Source organism: Rhodamnia argentea, chromosome 11 (assembly GCF_020921035.1).
Source record: "Rhodamnia argentea isolate NSW1041297 chromosome 11, ASM2092103v1, whole genome shotgun sequence".
Classification (NCBI taxonomy): Eukaryota; Viridiplantae; Streptophyta; class Magnoliopsida; order Myrtales; family Myrtaceae; genus Rhodamnia; species Rhodamnia argentea.
Window position 1 is genome coordinate 20,154,746 of NC_063160.1, and position 14,642 is coordinate 20,169,387.

Consider the following 14,642-nt stretch of genomic DNA (forward strand, 5'->3'; position numbering starts at 1 on the left):
ATTGAGGTTAGTAATGGCTCTTCTTGAGTTTATTTTTTTACCAAAGAATCATATCTAATCTCGGAAACTGGCAATTTCAACCTCCTACGAGTGAGAATTCCTGGCAAACCTCGTCGTGGCATGATTCTGCACCGATTGGGAAAGGAGGGCGCAATTCATGCAGTCTCTCTGATTTTTCTCATTAAACAAAAGAAGGATTTTCTCTGTAAAAAACCAACAAGACGTACCACCAAAGTCAAACTCCTGATAGGATCTTGAAACGCGAAAAAGGGATGGGAATTCAGACGGCTCATGTCCTCCCGTTCTTCTAGTTCTGGGATTAACATCTTTTCCTGTATTCCTCTATTTGGTCTAGCCTTTTGGGGATATTAACGTTGGAAACAAACTCATTCGGACGTCACCAGCACGAGTGAAAGCACTTCCCGTTTCGGGGTTTGCGCAGGGGTGAATTATCGCTCCTCCCAAAGGGAAGGCTTTTTGAATTTTGAAACTGGGGATTCCACTTGCTTAGGACCAACAATTACTCCGCGGATCGAGTTCATGTCAGTCCGATATACTATCGAAAAACTGTCAGATGATACGGTCGAATTGTATTAGGGCAAGCGTGAAAGAGATGCAGGAAAGTCTTGGGCTGCTCCTCAGTCGAACAACAATGGCGATGTTCTTCCTTTGACCAAAGAGCTACCGCTCACGTGTTGCAAAAAGCTAGAGGTTGACGTTTCTAGGGTTTTAATATACATGACGAGCCTGTTGCATAATGACAAGAGCCCAATTAGCATTTTACAACTGAGGCGAAATGGCTGACCGGCTCCGTTAATCTCTCGCCTTAAAGTAAAACCATCGTCGGCACCCTGAAACTTGCTGGTCCTGTTCATTACATCATCATATATTTTCAATTCCTCGGGCCTTCAAAGATTGTCTCCATCACATTAAAACCTAACACTTTTCTTGATATACAAAGCCTAATCACGTCATTGACTTGACTAATCACTCGAGGCCAAGGATTCCTCGTGGTACTAATTACTCTTGACTAAGTCCAATCGACAAATGGTTTTAGGGTTTTGCCTAGATCGCTTGATGAGTCTTCCAAGCAGTGTTTTTGTTTATGACAAGTTAAAAAGAAAACATATTATCGATATTTGAGGTTCTCACCTAGTACCCGTGATATGTTTATTTATAAAAATGTAATTATGATTACGACTTTTAGGCAAAATTCAGATATCAATAAAACCGGCCAATTTTTCCGGCGCCGGTAATCTTTCTTTGGAAAGAACTCCATTTCATTATTAAATCTTTAACTATATGAGTCACATCTCAAACGACCATGCCGCCCACTAAAGACCATCCTTGAAAAATTTGGCTTTGTGCCTATGATTTCCTTGAATGCACTCATTACCTTGAAGAAGGATAAAAGTGTGAACTGCATAATGAATCCCGGTCCAGCTGCTCAATCTTCATGATTCAACAAGAATAAGCCATCTGAATTTCTATGCATTTTTTTTTTGTAGATCAAATTTTTTTTTTCTAAATTCAAAATGCTGAAAACAAGCTCTTCCAAATTGTACAATGTTAGTATAACGTGAATATGCACGGATACCCTCATTACATTAAAATGGGACAAAGTGATTTTTTTTAAAGAAAAAATCGTCTTTCCAATATATATCTCGAAATCGGAGTTCCATCGGGTGGATCATATGCTTCCATATTTGGGTAGCGTCCGTATAATGTAACCATTGTTCCATTTGAATGTGAGTTTATCGTAATTCGTGATTGAACACATTAAGAGTGGAGAAAGCATCGCTTAAGATATGTAATACATTGGATAGAATTTTATTTTTTGTTTGATCCAAATCTAGCGGTCGATCTACTTTGTCTTTTTTTCAATCCTAAAATATTGACATATAAATCCATATAACTTTTTTTTTATAGTTTTTAGATATTCGAATGATAATATAATTATATTGCAAGAAAAGGGAAAAAAAATACTTCTTATTCAAAGTCAATTCTTAAAAAAAAAAAAAAAAGCGCAGGATGAAATGAATGGATTACCTATAGATTTTTCCGGAGCATATATCATCATCACTTTTCATAAAGGAAAAAAGAAAGAAAGAAAAGCACTTGCCAAAAAAGATTAAAAAAGAAACCATTTTAACCCGAGGTAAAAAGTTAAAAGCGTAGGTGACAAAAGTAAAAATCACCAAAAATCTTCCCCACGTCCTCAGAGTGAACGCCGACCACTTGGACACAGACTGAAAACGATTATGTCACAAACAACAACTAGATAATAGCTTAATCTTCCATTAATTAAGTTAAAAATAAAAGAGGCGGCTTTGTCTGGTCAATCTTTCTCCACCACCATCTCCTTCTTCCTCGCTCCTTCCTTCCTCCTCTCTCCCCCGCCCTATAAGATCCTGCATTCCGACTGTTCTTCATTCTTGAATCCTCTCAAACCCACCATGGAAGTGGAAGTCGCGATTCCGCTTCCGAACCCGGAGCTCAACTTCGACAGCACGTGTTCTTCTCCGTTCATGACCGCTCCGTCGAGCCCTCAACGCTTCGGCAGCTTGTACTTCAGTGCGCCCACGAGCCCCACCAGAGCTTCGGCTTTCCTTCGCGAGCTCAGGAACTCAAGGAGGTCCCTGTCCTCGATACCCTTTGCCTGGGAAGAGAAGCCCGGCGTCCCGAAACGCAGAGGGAGCGACCAGAGCGGCGGCGGCGGCGGCGGCGGCGGCGACGACGACGACGACGACTACGATTTCGAGTTCAATTTCAGTGGTCAACTGGACAGAGCTTCGGCTTCTGCCGACGAGCTCTTCTATGGAGGCAAGATCAGGCCTCTCAAGCCGCCACCGAGATTGCAAGCCAACTCGGGTGACGCTGACTCGGTGATGAACTCGCTTCCGGCGTCTCCGAGATCGCCGTCGAGATTCGCTCAGGGGAAGAAGATGGTCCAAGAAGTTCTCTCCCCTCGCCACCCGAAGAGAGACTTTGACCCCTTCTCGGCAGCCTTGGAAGAGACCCGGAAGAGAGAGATGAATCTCAACAAACACGAAGACCTAAACCGTTCTCGTGGAAGGGAAAGAAAGGCGGAATCTTCTTCGTCCCCGCGGACGTCGTCGGCCAGTTATGTTCGTAAAGGAACGAGATCTTTATCGCCTTTGAGGGTGTCCGACATCATGGAGGCTGATCGAGAAGCCGAAGATCGCGCAGCGCCCTCATCCTCATCGAATCATGGTTCTTCATATTTCTCTTCGCTGTTGTCGTCCATGTCCTTCTCGAAGGGCTACAGGAAGTGGAGCTTCAAGGACTTCCTGCTGTTCCGGAGCGCCTCAGAGGGGCGGGGCACGGCAAAGGATCCTCTGCGCAAGTACGTGGCTCTGTCGAAGAGATCCTCATTCAATTACGCACCAGCAAACGACGCGAAGAGCTCAAGCTTCAGGTCGACGGAGAGCGCCGGCTCGGTGAGCTCGAGGAGGAGATCAGGGGCCGCGCCGGTGTCAGCTCACGAGATGCATTACACGTTGAACAGAGCGGTTTCGGAGGAGATGAAGAAGAAAACGTCGTTGCCATACAAGCACGGGCTGCTGGGTTGCTTGGGGTTCAATCCTCCTCCGGGCGTGCACGACTTGGCCCGGGTACTGGGTCGCTGACGCATGGACCGACCCGGATCTCGCGATCCGAATTAGAGATTCTCTCTCTCTCCTGCGCGCACGGGTTCGAGCTGTAGATTTTTTTGGTCCTGTAATGTCTCATACTGGAAGCATATCAAACATACACAAGCGATGTCGATTGGATCCGATTGTTTCTTTCATTTATTGGTCTCGCGCTCGTAGGCCTTATTCCTAAAATTGGACTCGAGTGCCAAGATCACCACGCATGTAATCTACTACCGACCAGAAGCTAGTGTCCCGCGCAACGTCATGAGTGACGATGGGTAGCATCTTCTCCTTTTCACATTATGCAGAACGGCTAGGGGACCAAAACAGGCGTGTTTCGTACCGTCACATAATCAATTCTCTTCAAATTACGTCCTCTGCCCACACATTAAATTTCGGTTTTCTTTGTGTAAATTTGTGGGGCTTATTTTTTTTTTTCTCCCAACGCGACCGGGGTATTTATTGAATCTGGAGAGCAAAATCGAGAATAGTAGTTGGAATTACCCCCCAAAGCTAAAAAACAGAGGGGTGGAAAGACAATTTTAGGTTACGAAAATGGGGGACAGAAAGATGGATCGGCCAAAGAGAAAAAGTGGCAAATCCCCACCCCAAGGGAAACAAAAAGTTGTCACATGCCATGTTCATCGGGTTGGGAATAATTATGCTGCGTTAGGTGTACAAAAGGTGTCGTTCCGCCTTTGATTTTGGCACCAAATGTCTCCATGAAAAAGGTCCAAACAAAAGTTAGATAGCAATGATAACATGTAGTTTTTTCCTTCCTTTTTTCCCTTCCCTTTCTATTTTCCCTTCTTCTTTTTTTAACGATTAAGGATTAGGGAAGACCAAAGAGCACTGCTGGCGTGATTGTGCAATAGTATAAATCTGATATGCCAACCACAAAATCAGAGAGGGCCCCAGTTTTGACTTCTATATTTTCTTTTTCATTCATAACACTTGTGACTGAGGTATGACCATTACATTATGACATAGTTATGCTAGCATTTCTCATCAAGGAACTCTGTACCCATTAGGAGGATAACTGCCAATCATTTCCTCTGTGAAACAAATTAAGAATTGAAAGCGCGACATAGAAACTTCCCTGGAAGAGATTGTAAAGAATCAGGCTTATATAGTACGAGATTAAGACTAAGTTCGGCTTTTGGAAGACCCTTTAAGACGCAAAGCTCCATGCTTAATGTATTTCCAATTGCCTAAACATTTCGTTGGATCTTTTCACCCTAACAAAGCGGGATATTAGCCATTACAATATACATTATTAAAATAGTTAAGCGAAGATAAATAAGTTAGGCACACACAGGCTAGATAAATTCTACAAGTAAAGCTAACTTCGTCATAGAGAGAAAAGGCGATGATGACGGCGGCGGCGGCGGCGAACACGACACCAAAATGGTCGGTCATTTATGGGAAAAAAAATATTTATTAAAATAGAACGAGTCAGCAAATACACAAATCGGATCATGGTCAGTACTGATAATCAAGGAGAAGAAAGATGGAAGAAGCAAAACAAAGAGGACGATTTGCACCGTGCCATGTCGCGCAGCATGCTGCCCGGCGACGTAGACAAAAGACAAAAGACGTGCACACGAAAGGGCCTTTCCCCTTTTTTTTCCCCCTCTCAAAGCATATTCGAGGCCGAGTCTATCCTACAGTCTAAGAGCAAAATGGACCCACTAGAAATCAAATGTAATAGAGCCGTGCTCGCAGATGGATTAGTTTTCTGATTTTTTTAAGGTTTGCTTTGTCGTGAAATCGAGGTTGTTGGGATAGTGTTGGTCGACATGCTTGGATGAGTGGGCTTCAAATCAGCAAAGGCTAATGCATGGTGTGAGTGTGACCGCCCTTGTTCCCCACTTTCTGTGACGGAGTTTTATGAAGCATCCATCGGCTAGAGAAATTCGAAATCAGAAAAGTTTTGATACCGCTGGCATGAAATTTATGAAGGGTGAAGATTAAAGTTGGCACATGTATTCGCGATGTATTCAAGCACCGCATTTCTCATGTTCTTTTTTTTTTCCTTTTCACGGTTCGACTCTTGTCGATGATGCCAGGCCAGCCTGTCGCCCCACCAAGCACCGACAAGAATCGATGTCCCCAACAACCTCCTACAATTCCTTCATCCGTAAATGAATTCCCAGTTCGAAATGTGCTGTACTTTAGTGCATTTTATCGTATCTCTGTATAAAATGTTGTGATGCACGGGTAAATTAAGAAATTTTTGCGACTTTCACTGCCCACTCCTTTCTAATTCTAACACCCACCTGGCTTCGTTGTAGCTTTTACCTGGAGAGCGGGTGTTTGAACCATGCATCTGAAGTTTTCTCTTGAAGGAATCACCAGTTATCTAGGCACTTTTCATCACTTGACATGAGAATTGGTCAGGGGATCCTAGAATAGAAACCTCTGCAATGCTTGTCTGAGGTATCATTTCATTACCCTTTTGTTTCCACGTCTTCCATCCGCGAGTTTTACCCTCAACATTGAACGACGAAGATGGTTCTGAGTCTGAACCCTTTGTTGTTACACGTTGGGATCCATTAGGGACCAGCCAAGGTGAAGCACGAGTAGACCCATCGGTCCAGAATGGAGATGGAAGACGACCCCCTCCCCAAGTCAAAGAGAGCAGGGTAGGGAAAACCACGTGGAATGTCCCAACGTCGACTAAAAATGGTGGACCGTCATTTTCTCCCTGTCCTACTAGTGCGCCCCTCTTGGTTCCGTCACAGCCGATAAACTTGACTTTCGAGTCAATGAAATGAGGACCAGGTCAAAGTATGCACCAGCACGTGCTGCGTACCATTGATGGAAGTTAGCGTTCTTGAAATGATACCATGAATGGGTGGAAGACACTTTAGACTCGCGTTGATTCTGACCAACTTGAAACGATGCAACAAATTCAGCTACCGAGAAGGAAAAAGGACAGTGGCATACATTTCAGTTGCTGAACGTCCATTGGCATCTTCAATTACCTACAAGGCAAGGCCCCTGTATAAGATCATGCCTTCTGATCGTGATAGAGTCGAAGAAGATAACGGGCAATCACCCTTCGGACTATCTGGACCGGCGACATGGAGACTGGAGAGAGACTTGAGAGCAGAGAAATCAATTCAAAGAATTTGAAGGCTCAAAGCCGTGGCCATCGTTGGCCTAGCCGCCGCCATCAGCTGATGACCAACATCAGCCCCATCAAGCACTGATCAGTCGGGGTTCTTCAAGGAAACAAAAATGCTTCTTTCAATTTGTTGAAAGATCACACAGGCACAACTTCCCATTGGGAATTTAGCTGCTTGGGTAAATAAATGAGTCAGAAGCCCCATCCAAAAGATAAAAACTCCAAAAGTTTGAAGGCTCTGTTGTACAATATAATGTCATCAGTAAACCATCGGGTCGACTAAAAGTAGTTAAGACACTGATGCACTAAAATCACAGGCACATGGATAAATGTTTCGAGAGCATTGCAACACCTTAGCATAAAACATCAATGATCGGATCGTCGTTGATCGAATCAGGCAAAGAAGTTGTCTATACGATGAAACACACGCACTGTAAAGTACAGGAGTGTTTGCTTTATCATTTCCAACTTCCACTGTAAAGACCGAGCAATGGTTTCTCCCTCTCTTCAACTCTCCTTTTAGCAGCCGCCCTCGCTTTTAGGGCTGCTTCTTCCTCCTTAGATATGGCTTTCGGCTTCTTGTCTTCTCTCTTCCTTTTATTAACAGCAAAAGAAGAGGTGGCTCCTTTAACTGATCTCACAGGATTCAAGGATTTCGAAACAACCGGCCCAGGCGCTGGCACATTTTGTGGTTTAGCCATACCTCCTTTTTCTGAATCTTGACTTCCCTTCGAAGATGATGCCAATTTTCCAGAGGCAGGTTTCCCATGTTTGGGATTCCCTGAAGCTTGGACCGCCTTGTATGCCTCTTCCTGTGGCACCCAATTTCCTGCCGCATTAGAAAGCGAAGTTTAATATCAGTAATGCAAACATCACTCATGGTTGAAACTTTTTTTCTTAAACTCCCTTTTTTTGGGTAATAACTTCTTGAAAAAACTTCATTTGGTACCTATAGTATCGGAATAGTAGAAGCCTGATTTAGGATCGTAGTAAAGCCCAGTGGTTTGGCTATAGTAATAACCCAAACTGCTGTCATGCTCCCATTCTGCAAAAGTTTAGAAAGGGTTTAGATTGGAAGAACAAGTGTCTTGAAGAAAGATAGATATCCTGATTGGACGATTTCATGCTTGAAATATTAACATCAGATGAATGCCAAAGCTCAGAGAGATTAATGAAGAAATTTTTTAACTATTAAGTAGATTTTGGCTCTAGGTATCACATGCTCCAATTACTTATTAAGTTAGCACCAAAATGAAAAATGCATGCTAATGATAGCGCAAAATAACTCAATAGACACTTTAGTCAGTACACAAAATCAAGTTCAAAATAATGAAATAGCATATGGCTGAACGTGTGATCACGTGTCAGGAAAAAAATTGATCTGAAGCCATTTGTGCAAACTTGGCCTGCTTAAAAAACCGTGCCAATAATAGTCTAGCTTGTTTCCATCTTGTTTAATTGATGAGATAACCCTGACAAGATCACAATAGCCTCACTCCACTTTCTAGGATCAAACCTTGATAATTATGTGACAACGCTTTGATGTCAAGATATGACAATAGAATCTAGATAATGGACAGAAACTTCTCTATCAAAAGATTGCAAAGAAAACCAAGGGCTAAAAATACTCCCAGAACATGAATTCTTATCAAAGGGTTGAAAAAGGTCCAAGGGCAAGGGCCTTCCCCACAACAAAGGTGAAAGCAATATTTGAAAAATCATTTGACTCGTTCCTGCATCTCTCTAGTACTTACCCTCTTCACCGCCTGCTTGAACATCTAGTACACGGGCATTAGTCTCCCTAGCCTCCTGAAGATTTGCAACATCCTTCTGGTAGCTACGCTTTGCTTTCTAGCATGAATTATAAACAGTAGATATTATCATAATAATAAGTCAAGAAAACATTTTCTACGCAGGTAGTACAGATCCAGGAGCCATCTTATCTCAACTAATTTTGTGTTACATCAAAGTGGAAGTGGAACAATGCCTTCAGCAAGTACAAGTTAACCCTTGACCTGACCATGGGCAAAGCATAATTTCTCTTTACGCTGAGTATGGAAGAGAAATCTTACCAACCAATACTTACTGCTTCAATTTGTTCAATGGCGCGAGCTGCTTCCTTCTCCTCCTTATCCTTGGCAGCCTTCTCCTTCCTCATATCATTGAGCTTCTTGGCAACATTATCCTTGTGTCGCTGACCAAGTTCATGGTTTCTAATGGTAGATGGATTGTTTGATATGAAGATCTTGCAGAAGTCGCACCATTTATTACCCTGACTCACCCAATACTGGAAAAGAAAAAGAAAAGAAACAATGAAATCCCAACAAATATAGTTATTGAACAATATGTTGCAAGTTCTAATATCCATACTTGTCTAGTTAAACGTGAGCAGTATAAAAACACAGTAACTACAATCAAGTGCAACAACAGCCAAACCAATTCAAAGAACATAGTCAAAAGAATTCCAACAGATAAAAGAGGAGTTCGCCCAGATTGCATGTTCCTTAACATATAATTCATTCCGAAGAAAAAGTGGCTACGGGGGCGTCCAAGGGCGGTCAAAATTTTTCAACCGACAGAGAGAAACGTGACCATGAAAATATCAGAATGGCAAAGGGTCGAGTGAACTCGCATGTCGAAATGAATCAGATTGTGAAGAGAAATCTCATCCATGCCCAGGGAACCAGAGCTCATTTATTCTCTCCAAACTTGAAGGCAAGGAATGTATAAGCTGACAACTTATAGATAAATTCAACTCTTCTGATTTATCATGACTCCGCAATGCCTTATAACACCAGATACAGACTTGAGGTCACTCTTCTCATTCAATTCACTCATGGTTACTACATGATCCCTAAATGGCTACAAAGACGAGCAATTTCGTTGTCGACATGAATGAGCAGATTCTATGATGCAATCAAGTTATTAACAGGCCATATCGTCATCCAGAAAATCATAACTTCCAGCCAAATCGCAGATCATTGTCGCAAATAAGAAACAGAAGGGCTAAGAATTTCAATATTACCTCAGTCATTGCTGCGGATCGAAGTTTCTTAGCTTCCCGGTGGATGCAAAAAGGGGCAAAATTGCAAGAAATTGGAAATCCTTTGATGAATTTGAGATGATGCCGCAAAACCTTGCTGAATCCGGAATCTGTAGAGTGAGATTGTTTAAGAGCACTAGTCGAAGGCGGGCGAGGTTTGCGATTTCTCGGGTGCCTACGACGGGCACGCCGGAGGTGCCGATGGCGGAGCGCGCAGAGAGAGGTTGCACCTGTGGTGGCGGAGGAGGTGGAAGGCCGTGACTGGGAGGGGAGGGATGATGGTGGGGTCGACGGCGGCGGTGGCGAATTGCCGGGACTCGAGGGCGGCGTTATGTAGATGAGGTGTTGCTATGGCCTCCTCGACTGATGACCGTAAAGGTACATAAACATACGTGCGACATATATGGCAGGTACTAGGTTTTATTCTGTCAAAACTAATAAGATCTTCGTATTCTTCAAGAAGGTGTCGGTAATTTTTCTTTCGCAAAAACTAAGATTTTCCAGGATGATTATCCCTTGGGAATTACATATCGTGGACATTATGAATTTTTTTTTTGGTCCAAGTGGACATTATGAATTAGATTACAGTTACATTTGACAAATTTATTGATTATTAGTATGCTGTGTTATTATAATAGGTTAATACTACGTAAAATCTCAAACTGATACAACTGCGACAAATTTAATCCAAATTATTTTTTTTATCACAAAAAACCCTCAACTGGTACAGTTTTGACAAATTTATTCCAAATCAGTACACCTATGACAAATTTATCCTCCGTTAGTTTTCGTTAAATTTTATCGTCAAATTGCTGAGTTGAATAACACGTGGCAATTGTCGAATGTACATGTTTAGGATTTTTACCCACTATTGTATCAATTGGGGATTTTTTTTTGTGGTATTAATTTAATTTAACGGAAACTAACGAATGATAAATTTATCACATGTATATCAATTTGAAATTTTTGATTGTCAAAATAATTAGTTTGGGGTAAATTTATCACAAATGTACCGGTTTGACAATCAAAAAAATAGTCTGGAGTAAATTTGTCACAGGTGTGATAATTTAGAGTTTTTGGTGGCCAAAAATTTAGTTTGGATTAAATTTATCATAGATGTACCAGTTTGAAATTTTTCGTGATATTAATCCTATTATAATATAGAAAATCATAACTTCCGGCTAAATACAAGAGCATTGCTAGGAAATGGAGTTTCTGAGCTTCCCTATGAATGCAAAAAGAGGGGAAATCGTGAGAAAGTATAAATCGCCTTGATGTATCTGATGGACGTAAAGAAAGCACATTGAAACTAAAATGTGGAAAACAAGAAGAAAAAAATCAAAAAAGCTTTAAATTTATTATAATTGTGCCAATTTAGCCTGAATTTTTTTTTTTTGTTAATTGAGTCCTAAAAGATTTTCATCTATTCCAATTCGGTCTATCCTGTTAATTTTGATCGGAAACCGTTGATGTAGATGCCGATTGTCGTGATCGACGTTGATTTGGATAATTCTTTTTATATGTGTTTTTTGAATTATTGTTAACTTTTTCTTTTTTTTATTCTTTAAAGTGGCCGGTGAGGGTTTCGGGCGAGGCCATCGTTGCCTTACTTGCGACGGCGATGATGTGAGCGAGGCGATCTTGCTCAAATCTTTTTTATTTTTTCAAAAAGAGACCCCAAAATGGCACGTGTCTCGAAAAAACTCGCCAAATCAGATCATTATGTTTCAGATTGCCCTTCCAATTCGTCGGCCAGAAAAACACCTCTCGATCACGGTGTGCCGAAAAAAAAAAACATCACGATGTGCCGATCATGTGCCCCTTTCTTGCCGTTGGACAGCTTGTCCCAAGAACACATTTTCTCCCTAGGAATTTGGAAGTGGAAATTTTATGATTTTATTTTGGGGGCGTTTGATCAGGGGGAACGTGTTTTCGAGGCACGTGATCAGCACGTGACCATCGAGAGATGCTTCTTTACGTCGTCGACGAGGTGCGGATTATTTGGAAGAACACATTAATCCAATCTGGGATTGTTTGATGGCTTTTTCTGAGAAAATGCGTTCAATCTCGAACACATTATGCAGTTTCCTCAAAGTAAAGAAAAAAGAAAAGAAAAATTATGGAAGCGTGAGAGGTTAAATAGTACCGACACCAATACGTAACATAACTATTCTACGCGTCATTTCTTAAAAATAAAAATAAAGAATCGCACGTTTGTGTATTAAATATATATTTTTATATACACATGATATAAAATTATCAACGGTATGTTTCTTTTTTTTTACGAGGGATTTATGGTTAGATTTTTTTAGGACTGGCCGAGTATATTAATTTTGAGCTTAAATATACGATTTAAGTATGTATATATATAATATATATATTTTTTGACATCTAATTTATAAAAATCCATGCATGTCGAGATCACGTGTCGGATATCTGACGCCTGTTGATCACATGTCAAATGTGTGCCCAAGAGTATCGAACGCGGTGTTTCAGCATTTCGCACGATATGCTGGCTGTAAAAAAAGTGTCAATATTTCATAAGGGGGAGTTCTCGACCTTTAAAAAAACAAATGTGGGAGATCCGGGTCGGGCTGGTTTTACTTTTTAGCACCAAATTGACCCGACATTGATAATTAAGAGAGTCCGCACCTGCACATGCGGATATTGAGAACGAGAGCCACCGCCGTGTCACCGCCACCGCCAACGCCTCCACCGTGCCGCCGCCACCATGTGACGACCTCCTCGCTCAGTTTCAACGCCCTAATTTAGCACCAGCACACGCACTCTCACAGTTACAGACGCTCGAGACATGGATCAGTCACTGTTGCTAATGCTCTCCAACCTACTCCACCTCCACAACCACCTCGACCCCACCACCTCCCTCCTCTCCACCACCTCCTCCTCCGCCACCACCTCCTCCGCCAGCTCCCCGACCTCCCTCCTCTCTTCTTCCTCCGCCGCCCCACTCCTCTTCTTCACTATCGCCTCCGTACTCTCCTATGTCGCCTCCTCATCCGCCTCCTCAAACCCTAAGTCTAAGCCTAACGCTAATTCCGCTCCGTCGAAACCCTCTCCGCCGTCTCCGTCGTCCGACTTCTCCGTGGCCGCCTTCCGCGCCCTCTCCACCGAGCACATCTGGTCCCTCGAGCCCCCACTCCGCGACGCGCGGTGGCGCTCGCTGTTCGGCCTCTCGTACCCCGTCTTCACCACAGTCGTTGACAAGCTCCGCCCCTTCATCACCGCCTCCAACCTCTCCCTCCCCTCCGATTATGCCGTCGCCATGGTTCTCTCCCGCCTCGCCCATGGCCATTCTGCGAAGGTCGTGGCATCCCGCTGCTCGCTCGACCCGTTCCTCGTCTCCAAGATCACTAATATGGTTACGCGCCTCTTGGCGACGAAGTTGTACCCGGAATTTATCAAAATCCCGGTGAGTCGCCGCAGATTGGTTGAGGCGACCCAGGCCTTTGAAGAGCTCACTGCTTTGCCCAATATTTGCGGGGCTATTGATGGGAGTGCAATCAAGCTTCACCGACTCCCACGAGATAGGGTTTCTTCAAGTTCTTACAGATGCAAATATGGTTATGATTCGGTTTTGCTTCAGGTTGTGGCTGATCACAAGAAAATTTTCTGGGATGTTTGTGTTAAGGCGCCTGGTGCGACTGATGATGCTTCTCACTTTAGAGATAGTTTGTTGTACAATAGGGTCACTTCGGGGGATATAGTCTGGGATAAGGTGATAAATGTAAGGGGTCACCATGTTAGGCCTTACATAGTTGGGGATTGGTGTTATCCCTTAATGTCTTTTTTGATGATTCCCTTTAATTCAAAAGGGACGGGTACTCCGGCTCAGAATTTGTTCGATGGGATGCTGATGAAAGGGCGGTCTATGGTGGTTGAAGCCATTAGACTTCTGAAAGGGAGGTGGAGGATTCTTCAGGACTTGAATGTGGGTCTTAATCATGCACCACAGACGATTGTTGCTTGTTGTGTGTTGCATAATTTGTGTCAGATTGCAAGAGAACCGGAGCCTGATACTGCCCGGGAGCCTGACGAGATCGGTGCACCAGCAAGGGTGCTTGAAAGCGAGAAGACGTTCTTTTATCATGGGCAAAACTTGAGGCAGGCGCTGGCTGATGAGTTACACCAGCGACTTTCATCGAGATAAGGAGATCACTTGACATCTCCTTTTGTGCTGCGAGAATAAGGTCTCTTAGTCCTACTAGCTTTGACCTGTTCACGTTGATGTGGTTGGTTGTATGTTACATTTGTTGATCTGTCAGAGGGTATTAGAATATCCTTTGTGGAGACTGGAACTTACATCTGTTGCAAACCTCTTTGTATGTCATTAGGATGCTGATGCTAACCTAGGAATGTACCTTAAAGATTGGTGACTATGTACTCTAGAATTCAGTAATTGCAACCATTTATCTGCACCTGAGAGTTATTTCATTATTTTCAGAAGTTCCCTATGAACTGGTTGGTGACTTTCGTGATGTTCTCTTTCTACTTTTTTGATGTTCTGTTTCTTTCTAGAAAGAACGTTATTAGCTTCTTCCTTGCAAAGGAAAGGTTAGTGATGTCTTAAATTGTTGTTAGATGCATATGGTGAATAGTAGTTTTGAATGTGGCTGTCATGACGATGCAAATATGGTAGTTCGCTCAGCCATTCTTGCCTTTGTGTCTGGGGATGAATTAGGGATTGTTGGAGACTAGAGGTCTTGAGGGAAGGGAAGGCCATTTTTCCTTGTGCAGCCCTTTGGTTGGAATTTAGATGCATTTTATAGATTTGTTACATTTATCACTTCTCCAG

The 14,642-nt window shown here is 42.8% G+C and overlaps 4 protein-coding genes across 5 annotated transcripts in view; 3 read left to right on the top strand and 1 right to left on the bottom strand.

Moving 5' to 3' along the window:
* LOC115735585 (DNA repair protein REV1) overlaps positions 1 to 14,642 on the top strand; it is an 870,695-nt gene that overhangs the window by 329,723 nt on the left and 526,330 nt on the right. The gene's annotated exons all lie outside the window — the stretch shown is intronic.
* LOC115735900 lies at positions 2,377 to 3,774 on the top strand. Its single transcript, XM_030667338.2, has one exon. It carries the CDS (start codon positions 2,457 to 2,459, stop codon positions 3,648 to 3,650), a length of 1,194 nt encoding a protein of 397 aa, XP_030523198.1. The 5' UTR covers positions 2,377 to 2,456; the 3' UTR covers positions 3,651 to 3,774.
* Positions 6,989 to 10,181, bottom strand: LOC115735904 (zinc finger protein ZOP1). The gene is made up of 5 exons (XM_030667344.2): positions 9,812 to 10,181; positions 8,873 to 9,073; positions 8,541 to 8,637; positions 7,736 to 7,831; positions 6,989 to 7,615 (listed from the first exon to the last, which is right to left on the bottom strand). The coding sequence occupies exons 1-5, from the start codon at positions 9,818 to 9,820 to the stop codon at positions 7,245 to 7,247; spliced, it is 774 nt and encodes a 257-aa protein (XP_030523204.1). The 5' UTR covers positions 9,821 to 10,181; the 3' UTR covers positions 6,989 to 7,244.
* On the top strand, positions 12,387 to 14,270 carry LOC115735899 (protein ALP1-like). Its single transcript, XM_030667337.2, has one exon. The coding sequence runs from the start codon at positions 12,642 to 12,644 to the stop codon at positions 13,995 to 13,997; it is 1,356 nt and encodes a 451-aa protein (XP_030523197.1). The 5' UTR covers positions 12,387 to 12,641; the 3' UTR covers positions 13,998 to 14,270.

Coding starts and splice junctions, on each gene's coding strand:
- LOC115735904 (XM_030667344.2), bottom strand. Junction 8,638..8,872: donor CCATTGAACAAATTGAAGCA/GTAAGTATTGGT, acceptor AATTCATGCTAG/AAAGCAAAGCGTAGCTACCA. Junction 7,616..7,735: donor CTACTATTCCGATACTATAG/GTACCAAATGAA, acceptor CTAATGCGGCAG/GAAATTGGGTGCCACAGGAA.
- LOC115735899 (XM_030667337.2), top strand. CDS start 12,642: ATGGATCAGTCACTGTTGCTAATGCTCTCCAACCTACTCCACCTCCAC.
- LOC115735900 (XM_030667338.2), top strand. CDS start 2,457: ATGGAAGTGGAAGTCGCGATTCCGCTTCCGAACCCGGAGCTCAACTTC.